We start from the raw sequence: 9,764 nt of genomic DNA, 5'->3' as shown, positions 1-9,764 counted from the left end.
GAGTGACTGCTGATGGATGTGGGGTTTTATTTTGGAGTGACAGAAATGTTCTGCAACTAGATAGTGTTGGTGATTATACAACATCATGACTGTACTCAATTTCACTGAATTGTTTATTTTGTGCTGGTGACTTTTTAAAGTTGGAAGCCGTATCTTTTTTCTTTTATTTATTTCAGCTTTATTGAGGTATAGCTGACAAATAAAATGTAAGATCTTAAAGCATACATACTGATGTTTTGAAATATATAAATATTGTGAAAGATTCCTCTACTCTAACACATTGATCAATGTGTTTCAGTGTGTGTGTGTGTGTGTGTGTGTGTGTGTGTGTGTGTGATAACATTTAAGTTCAACTCTCTTAGCAAATTTCAATTATACAAACCGTGTTTCAACTAGTCACCATGCTATATATTATGTTTACTCTAAGATGGTAATTTTGGGGTCGCCTAGCTGGCTCAGTCGGTGGAGGATGCAATTCTTGATCTCGGGGTTGTGAGTTTGAGCCCTAGGTTGGGTGTAGAGATTACTTAAAACTAAAATAAAATAAAACAAACAAACAAATAAAATGCTTAACTTTTTGTTATGTGCTTTTCATCTCAATTAAAATTAAAATAAATAATAAGGAATTTTTTAAAAAGGACGCCGGGCTCTTGCTTTCCGAGTTCTGCCTCTTTCACCCACGACAAACCTAAACGTAGCAGAAAGGGCTCTGAGAGCCAAGGTGCACAGACCTCTGGGAGATTTTCCCCACTAAACCAAAACTCCTTTGTGCCTGGCCTATTCCTTATCTGGTGAGTGTCTACATTCGGGGAAATTCCAGCCTGCCTTTCCCTGCTGAAGAATTATGATGGCGTCTGCAACAGCTGGATTCAGGGGCTTGGCCAATATCAGATACCATTAGGTATCTGTCTCTCTTCAGGCTGTGGGTTTTGGCCCTACTTTCCTCTGTGCTGGTTTTACTATCAGGTAAGCTCCAGAATTCAACCACTCCTCTCCACTTCCACTGCCTCTGCTTTGCTCTAAGCCACCACCATCACTTGCTTAGACGGCCAAAATAGCATCCTCCCCGGTCTCCTGGCCTCTACCCTTGCTCCCTACAATCACTCCATCCTCCTCATAGCAGCCAGGGACCATATTGAACCTAAGACAGACAATGTTACTCTCATGTTCTCAAAACCCTCCCGTGGCTCCCCACGCTTCTCAAAATAAATCTTTCTTATGACCCCAAGGCCCTAAGCAACCGGGCTTTACCAATATTCTCTGACCTCATTTCCTACCATTCTTCCACTTGCTCACTTGATTCCAGCCCCAATTGGCCGGCTCTCTGTGCTTCAAACAGGCTTGGGATGGTCCCATCTCAGGCCTTTGCACTTGGCTGTTTCCTTTGCCTGGGATAATGGTCTCCCTCACTTCATTCAGGTCTCTGCTCCTCAGACAGACTTTCTCTGACTTTCTCTGAGGTCTAAAACCTCACTCTCATTCTTTCTACCCCACTGCTGTGGCTGATTATCTTCCAGGTGCAAATCATTTCCAGAACTCATTTGTTGGCTGATTCAGGAACAGTGACTGGCACACAGTAGGCGCTTAGTAAGAGGCTATAGAATGAATAAATGATCCTGGTCTGTCCTGTTTCTTCTCCTGTCCTCAGGCCAGGACTGGACAATGACTGAGGCCTGGAGGGTGGTGAGGAGGGGGCAGCAAGAGCAGGAAATAAACAAAGGTCCAGGGAGGCAGAACTGTATTATTTTGTGTGGAACAAAAATAATAGCAATTCCTGTTTGCGGAGAGCACCTACTGTGTGCCATGAATTTTACATACAATGAATGTCTTTATTTTACAGTTGAGGAAACAGGCCTACGGAAGTGAAGTGACTTCTCAAAGGCCCACAGTGATTAAATAAATGACTCAGGGGGACTTGAATTCACGCCTTTCCAACTCAATTCAGTGAACTTTCCCTCTTCAATGGGGCAAGGGGTAGGGTTGCCAGGTACCCTATGCATATAATACAGTCCTCTACTGACTTTGTCAAAACGTCCAAAATGTGCTGTATTCAGATTTTTAAAATAAATTACAAATTTTCAGCATAGTTGTTTGTCAGATTTAGCAGGGAGTTAAATTTGCGAAACCTAGCAACGCTAGCCAGGGAGGAGCTCTGACTCCAGGCCTAGGGCTGCAACGACTGGTCCCGCCCAAGACCCCAGAGTTTTTTTCCGGGCAAATCCGCCCTCAGTCCTTACCCATGGAAGCGCGTGGGATCTCAGGGATCTAGGCCTCTTTTCTGGGATAAGGCACGGCGGGAGGCGGGGGGAGGGGGAGTGTTCGTGAACTAGTCGCGGTCCCTTTAAGAGTAGTTTGGGGGCGTGCCAACGGGGGCGTGCCGAACCCAGGAGGCGTGTCGAGCCGGGGCTGGCCAATCCGGGGGTGGGACGAACGCGGGGGCGGGCCTGGCAAGGGTGGGTTGGGAAGGGTTAAAGGGGTGCGCCCGCGGGTCGCGGACAGTCCGGCTGTCCCCGCCTCCTTCCGTCCGAGTGGCGCTCTCCCGCGGCTGCGCCGGCCGGGCGGCCCCGGAGACAAAGCGCCGCCGCCGCCGCCGCCGCCACCGAGCGGGTCCCGGGCCATGGCCGGGTCGCCTTTGGCCCCGCTTATCCCGTCCCGCTGCCGCCGCCGCCTCCCTAGGTTGCTCCGCGAGGTAAGGCCGGCCTGGTGGGGGGACCTACGGGCGGCCCTGCAAGGGGACGCGGGACCGGGCTCGGGCCGTCGTGGGCCTCGGGGTCCCCCGGCCGTCTGGGGAGACCTCTGCTGGACAGCTGCTCATTTGCGATTCCACGTCACTGGTAATTTACCCATTAGGGATCCCAGCTGCCCGGGCCGAACTTGGCCGGTGATCCCCCGCCCCATAAGGGGCCTCCGCCTCTGGCGGAACTCTGGCTCCCACCTTCTGCCGTTGACCACCTCATCTGGGGCTCTGGATGTTCTTTAAGGGACACACCAGACACAAAGGGACAGAGGGCAGCCGGGAACAGTGCCAGACCTGGAGAACCAGCGGGGCAGCCTAGAGCCTGGGGCGGGGGTCCTGGCGTCCCTGTGGCCCTGCTCGGGGAAACGCTGGTCAGGCGCCCTTCAGGGTTCTCCGCACGTTTTTTCTGCCTGTAGCTGCCACACCCTGTCCCCCATGCCCACTGTTAGGGGACACTTGTGGCAGCTGGATTCAGTCTCAGCACCTGCGGTCTGGCTTCTTGAATTGTGTGCCAAATTGCCATGCCTCAATTTCCCCAGAGTCCTGGGTTCTGGGTCAGCTGTGTCCCTGGAGACCTTGAGCTAATTATTTGCCATTTGGACAGCATCTTTCCTGAATGCTCACTACCTGCTAAACATTTTGCAGAATGGCTCATCAGGATTTATTCACTCCTTCCCAGAGGGATGGATATTAATATTCTCATTTTATAAGTGAGGCTCAGCCTGACTCACTGAGGCAGTGCTTTTGGTGCCTTTCCCATAGTTTGCCAGTGGGTGTTCCTCGTTCTAGCCCATTGGACCCACTCCACAGCCCAGTTGGCAGATGAAGAAACTGAGGCTGGCGAAAGTGAAGTGACAGTCTTAAGCCGAGGGGACAGCTTGGCCCTGGAACCAGAGGGAGGCCAGGCTCCCTCTAGCTTCCTGCCTGGCCATGGGCTGTTGAATCAACAGCAGTGCCCATAGCGGACTCTGAACTTCCTGGAAAACAGCATGAGTGTGAGGAGATAAATGCGTGACCAGAACCTCCCAGAGGCCAGAGCCCACACCCCTGCTGCTTCTTTCCCTCTCGCTTTTAGCTGGGCTGGAGGAGGCAAGGGTTGGCTGGTGACCTTGGGCCAGGCTGGCCCCATTTGGGCAGTAGCGGGAGGAGGGCTGCTGAGCATCAGGTAAATTGCTCTTCCTTGGCTGTCAATGGGGTGAGGAGACCCCAAGATCAGCCCCTTTGTGCTGGTTGCCTAGAGCATATGACTCTGGGTATAGCATTGTGGCTTTGGCAAGTTACTTCACCTCTCGGTCTCCATTTTCCACACCTATGTGTGCAGGTTGAGGAATAGATCCCTTCTTATGGGAGGGATCAGAAGATCCCTTCTGAGGGGTTTCAGAAGATAATCGTCTGATTCATTCAACAGGTATTTGAGCACCAACTACATGCCAGGCACTGGAATCCAGGCAAAAAGCCCTCTGCCCTCCTAGAACAGGCAAAGACAACCCAGGTAATTTCAGGTTGGCGTATAGGAGAGTGACGGGGGGTGGGGGTGGGGGCTCATGTGTACAGGGTGGTCAGGGACTGCTTCCCTGAGGAGGTGATGGTCAAGCTGAAACTGAAGGATGAGAAGTCAGCCGTGTGAAGCTAGGAGAAAGGCAGTCCAGACCGAGGGGCAAAGGCTGCTGTGTTTGAGGAACAGCAAGGAGGCCAGGTGGCTGGAGCTGAATGAGCAAGGGGGAGAGAGGCAGGGGAGGGGAACTTGGAGGCCATGGGGAGGACCAAATTTAATACTGGGACAAGTAGGGAGCCATGGGAGAGTTTATAGTGGAGGAGGGGTGTGGTTGGACTTATCTTAACAGGATCCCTCTGTGGGGAATGGATTATAGTAGGGTCAGGGGAGGGGCCTAGGAGGGAGTTTGGCTCTTACCTTGAAGAACACAGACAGGGAAGGGGCAAGTGTGGAAGCAGGGAGACAGGAGGTGACTGCAGCTGTCTGGGCGAGTGACAATAGAGACCTAGAGTGGGGAGGTGGTAGAGGGCAGAGATTAGGCCACTGATTTGGAAGAGGTTGCGGGGGGTGGGAATCAACTGGGCCTGATGCGTGCAGAGTGGCGGTGAGGGGAGAAGCTAAAGCCATTTGCTGAGACGGAGTGCTGAGGAGAGCATTTGGCAAGGCTGCGAAGAATGTCTACAGCTACCACTGCTGAGTGTGTGCTGTGTGCCGGGCACCATGCTCTGTGCCTTCTACACAGTCACTATGCCATTGTCACAACACCCTGACTTAGGTGCTGTTATGATTCCATTTTTCAGATGTGGAAACAAAGGCCCAGAGAAGCTTAACGCTTGCCCGGGGTCACGCATCCTGGACACTACAGAGCTGACATTTGAACCCAGAGAAGAGCAAGCCGAGACCAGACTGGGCAGAGGGCAGGGAGGCAAGCGGTGGCCTGAGAGGTAGGAGGGAGATGGGGGCACGTAGGGTGGGTGGTTCCTGTGAGAAATGGAGCTAGGGTCCACATGGAGTTGTTGGGGTGTTGGGGAGAATGCATGAGTCCTGTTTTGCAGAGAGAGAAACTGAGGCTTAGAGCAGGGCAGCCTGTGTCTGCAGTCTGTCAGGTAGGCAGAGCAGGGATTAAACACCCTGAGCCTTCAGGGCCTCTGGCCTTGGCCCTGCTGCTAGGTCAGTCATAGCTTGTGTTGCCTCTTCCAGGAAGCTTTCCTTGACTGCCCAGGCAAGTTAGATGAGGTGGATTCAGTTGGAAGCAATTGCCCCCTCTGCTCTGGTTGCCTGGCTTGGCCCCACTATGGCCAGATGCTCCCAGGAGAGTCACCAGCCATACCTCATTCCTCCAAGCCCTGAGTAAGGCAACACCCAGGCTGCAGAATGAATGTTAATTGAGCACCTTCTGCAATCCAGGGACTTTACATGCTCTGTCTCTTGAAAAATATAGCTACTGTCCTATACAGAAGCCCCAATGAAGTGGCCATGGAAAACCCCCGGGGAAGGTATGGCCACGTTGGGGGCCCACAGTCCACCTCCCAATAAGTCCTGTCTGGCCAATGTTGCCCCCATCATGTACTCTTTCAGGGAAGTAGATAAAAATCACTGGGCCAAATGTATAGAATTAGAGTCCTCTGCTTTAAGTGAGTACACAATGCTCTCCCCATCCCCTCCCTGTAAGTGTGGGCCAAGCCCTGTCCCCTTTACCTGGATCATTTCATAACAGCCTTTTCTGCCTCTCCCTTTCCTCACTCTGCTCTGGCCTCACCGGCCTCCTGGCTGTTCCTCAAGCACAGCAGCAGGTTCCTACCTCAGGGCCTTTGCACTTGCTGTTCCCTCAGCCTGGTATGTCCCTCACCTTCTTCAGGTCTCTGCTCAGATGTTACTTCTCAGTACTCTCCTGACTCTCATTAAAATCAAACATTCCTTTTGTCCCTAAAACCCTGGCCCCTTCCCTGCAATGTATTTTCTACAGCACTGAAGACCATCTGGCAGACATTTCACCTGTTGGTTAATTGTCTGGCCTCTTCACCTGCCACCAGCATGTCAGTACCACAAGGGCAGTGATCTTGTTACTGCTCTATTCCTAGTGCCTGGAACAGTACCTGGCACATAGTAGGTGCTTAATAAATGTCTGATGAATGGAGTCTCTGCAGCCCTCTGAAATAGGTTCCGTTCAAATCCCCATTTCGTGGCCAGGCCAGTCAAAGCTGAGTTATGAAAGCAGAGCTGGGACCTGAAAGGGACCACGGAGAGACAGCCGGTCTGGTTTCAGGGGATGATGAAAACAGCAGTGCCTGAACCGAGGCCTGGGTTTGAATTTCAGTTCCGCCCAACTTGCTTTGTGCCCTTCTGCTAGTGACTAACCTCTCTGTCCTTTGTTCCCCCGTCGGTCAAACAGGGGTGATGCTAGTCCCTGCTAGCTGAGGTTTGCTGCGAGATTAAATGAGTTAATATCTGTAAAACGCCTGGCATGCGCTAGTCATCCACAGTATTCTTTTGGAGGCGGCCTCTGGGCCTGGTCAGGGTTTGGGCCCTGGCTCTGCTCCTGAAGAGCTGTGTGAGCCGGGGCAGGCCGCCTCTGCCCGGGGAGCCTCAGCGTCCTCGCCTGCGCAAGAGGGGCGTGGAGGGTGGCAGCCAGGCCGCGCGGGGGCGGGCGACCCGGTGGCGGCGGCCGGCCGCGTGAGTAACCGCTGTGCTGGTTGGGGACAGGCCCCGGCCCCCGCCGCCATGAAGCTGAACGAGCGCAGCCTGGCCTTCTACGCCACCTGCGACGCCCCGGTGGACAACGCGGGCTTCCTGTACAAGAAGGGCGGCCGGCACGCGGCCTACCACCGCCGCTGGTTCGTGCTGCGCGGCAACATGCTCTTCTACTTCGAGGACGCGGCCAGCCGCGAGCCCGTGGGCGTCATCATCCTGGAGGGCTGCACGGTGGAGCTGGTGGAGGCCGCCGAGGAGTTCGCCTTCGCCGTGCGCTTCGCGGGCGCCCGGGCCCGCACCTACGTGCTGGCCGCCGAGAGCCAGGCCGCCATGGAGGGCTGGGTGAAGGCGCTGTCGCGGGCCAGCTTCGACTACCTGCGGCTCGTGGTGCGCGAGCTGGAGCAGCAGCTGGCGGCCGTGCGGGCGGGGGGCTGCCCGCTGCCCCCGCGCCGGCCTCGCGCGCTCCCGCCCAAGGAGAACGGCTGTGCCGTGTGGAGCGCCGAGCCCCCCGCCGGCGCGCGGCCTGGCCCCGTGCCCCCGCCCCTGCCCCCCCGGCGGCGGGCCTCGGCGCCCAACGGGCCCCTCCACGCGGCCTCCTTTGCCCGGCTACACGAGTGGTATGGGCAGGAGGTGAGGGCGCTGAGGAGCCAGTGGCTCAGGAGCCGGGCCCAGCCCTGAGGTCGCCGGGGTGGAGGGCCTGTTTCTGGACGGACCCCAGACGCGGGCCCCAGCCTCACAGGCCCTGCCCGGAGAGAGACCGGGAGGCCTGGTCCCGAGGGAAATCCGGTGGCCCCGCTCTCCGGGACTCTGCTCTGACAAGACGCTGGGTTCTGCGGGCTGCTTTAGGGCTGGTGTGAGTCCGCACGGGCCACGCCCCCGATTCCACGGAGGATCCAGGGCCTGGGGGAGCCTCCTGAAGCCCGATGGCTGGTTTCGGGGGAACTCTAACCCCAGGCGGCGCCGGAGTCACCCGGCCAAGGCCTCTTGCTGGTAACGGGCCCCCGCTGGGGTGACTGGGACTACATGAGGATCTGTGGCCTGAAAGGCGATGCCCGGCGTCAGCCTTGGGCCCGGCGGCTCCTGACTGGACCACGACGTGGACAGAGCGAGCCTTGGCTGTGCCACCCCACACCTGGGTTTGACCTCCTTTTGCTCCAGGCCGCCTGGCCATCTCCAGCAGCAGTTGCAGAAGGTGGCGCAGGCGCAGGTTTTATTGCGAGACGCGTATGGTGAGATTGCCCAGTCCCAAGGGCTCTTGGCTTGGAGTGGGGCCCGGGCCGGACTTTACCCTGGGCGTCAGCCAGGCCTTGAGAAGGTACTCCTGGCGCAGTAGCTGCCCTGTGGCTTGGGCCAGGTCTGTGTCCCTGTGGCGGTTCTCACATGCCCTCCTGACACTCCTTAATCACATCCTTCGTCTGCTTCTCCTGGAGCGGGAGCCTGGGGTGGGGCCTCTCAGCTCACCTGACCTTGTCCAGTCCTGGGCTAGGCAGCCGTGGCCTGAACTGACTTTCCGGCAGGTTTCCCCAGGGAGGGGTGGCTGTGAGCTGACTCAGCACCCAGAAAAGGCCCGGGTGCTGATCTGGTACAGCAAAGAAACAGCTGCCAAGCTGTGTTTGGCTTCTGGAACCCCCTCGCTCCATGACAGCCCCAGCCCACCTCCACCCCCGATATTCTGATGGGGAGACCAGGTCTTGATTTGCTTCAAGGCCGACTGCTGTTTCACTGTACTCACCACAGTGGCCATTCTTCATCCAGGGAGAATCTCGGGGGGGCTGGGACACCCCCCGGCCTTCAAGCTGGGTTATGTTTACAGTCCTCAGTACCCCACAATGGGGACCACCTGAGGACACATATGCCCCAACCTGTATTTCCCCAGACGGTCTCTCTTGGGTACAGACAGACTTGGCCCTGAGGCCCTTTCCTGCTGTCTTTGGAGACCCTGGAGCTTGGGGAAGAAAGGGGGCTGTCTGTGTCTGCAATCACCAGCTCACTGCTGGCTCAGTTGACTGGGGCTTCAGTTTTAATTTAATTTTTAATACTTAGGGTGGTTTTCTTCCCTAGCAATGGAGCTTGGCGTTTTTGCTGCTTTTGTTTCTTGTTGGCTAGTTGGAAGGGATGGGGTGCCCCAGCTCTGGGCTTGGCTGGGGGTGGGGGGCAGTTGGCACTGGCCCCAGGAAGAGGGCCAGGAGCCTTGGTTGGAGACAAAGGCACCTCAAGAATCTCACCAGGTTCTCTACCTTCTCCCCAGCAAGTCCTGCTCTCCTGACAGGTGCCTCTGGGGTCTTTGTACACTCCCATCTCCTCCTCCCTGAGTCCTGAGTAGTGGAGGTGGGGGATGGCTGCTCTTGTTCATAGATTCTGGGTCTCTACAGAGGTTATGAGCTGCCCAGAGCCCATGTCCTGGCCAGACCCAGCTGGTGGGGTGAGGTGTTGACCCCAATCCTGGTGCAGGTGTACAAGCTCTATAAAGGTACAATGCCTATCCCCTTCCCCTCTCCCCCCCCCCCCCCAAAAGCACAAGATGGGGTCAGGCTGCCTCCGTAGTTGGGTGGGGACAGAGATATCCGGCAGCCTGGAAGGAGGATGTAAAGGCTGAAATAAAAAGTTGTCAAGTAATGGCTGATTGTGTCCTTTTTTCCCATCAAAATCTTTGATTGATTTGCCTGGTAGAGTAGGCCCCACTAGTGTGTGCTGAGTGCCCCATGCCCGATACCTGCCAGGCACATTCTCAACCTGTTATGGCAGATACCAACTCCATTTACAGATAAGGAAACTGAGACTCAGGTTAAGAAAGCTGCTAAGTTCACATAGCTGAAAAGTGTCAGAGCAGGGATGTAAACC

At 55.7% G+C, this 9,764-nt stretch overlaps 1 protein-coding gene across 1 annotated transcript; it reads left to right on the top strand.

Moving 5' to 3' along the window:
- Window positions 1-2,513: 2,513 nt before the first annotated feature.
- PHETA1 (PH domain containing endocytic trafficking adaptor 1) lies at window positions 2,514-9,539 on the top strand. Its single transcript, XM_047828241.1, has 4 exons — window positions 2,514-2,689; window positions 4,146-4,229; window positions 5,033-5,176; window positions 6,936-9,539. Exon 4 carries the CDS (start codon window positions 6,954-6,956, stop codon window positions 7,599-7,601), a length of 648 nt encoding a protein of 215 aa, XP_047684197.1. The 5' UTR covers window positions 2,514-2,689; window positions 4,146-4,229; window positions 5,033-5,176; window positions 6,936-6,953; the 3' UTR covers window positions 7,602-9,539.
- The last annotated feature ends 225 nt before the right edge of the window (window positions 9,540-9,764 follow it).

The sequence above is a fragment of the Prionailurus viverrinus genome, chromosome D3, assembly GCF_022837055.1.
Source record: "Prionailurus viverrinus isolate Anna chromosome D3, UM_Priviv_1.0, whole genome shotgun sequence".
Classification (NCBI taxonomy): domain Eukaryota; kingdom Metazoa; phylum Chordata; class Mammalia; order Carnivora; family Felidae; genus Prionailurus; species Prionailurus viverrinus.
The sequence above is the reverse complement of the archived record's forward strand: the minus strand, read 5'-3'. Positions and strand labels throughout refer to the sequence as shown.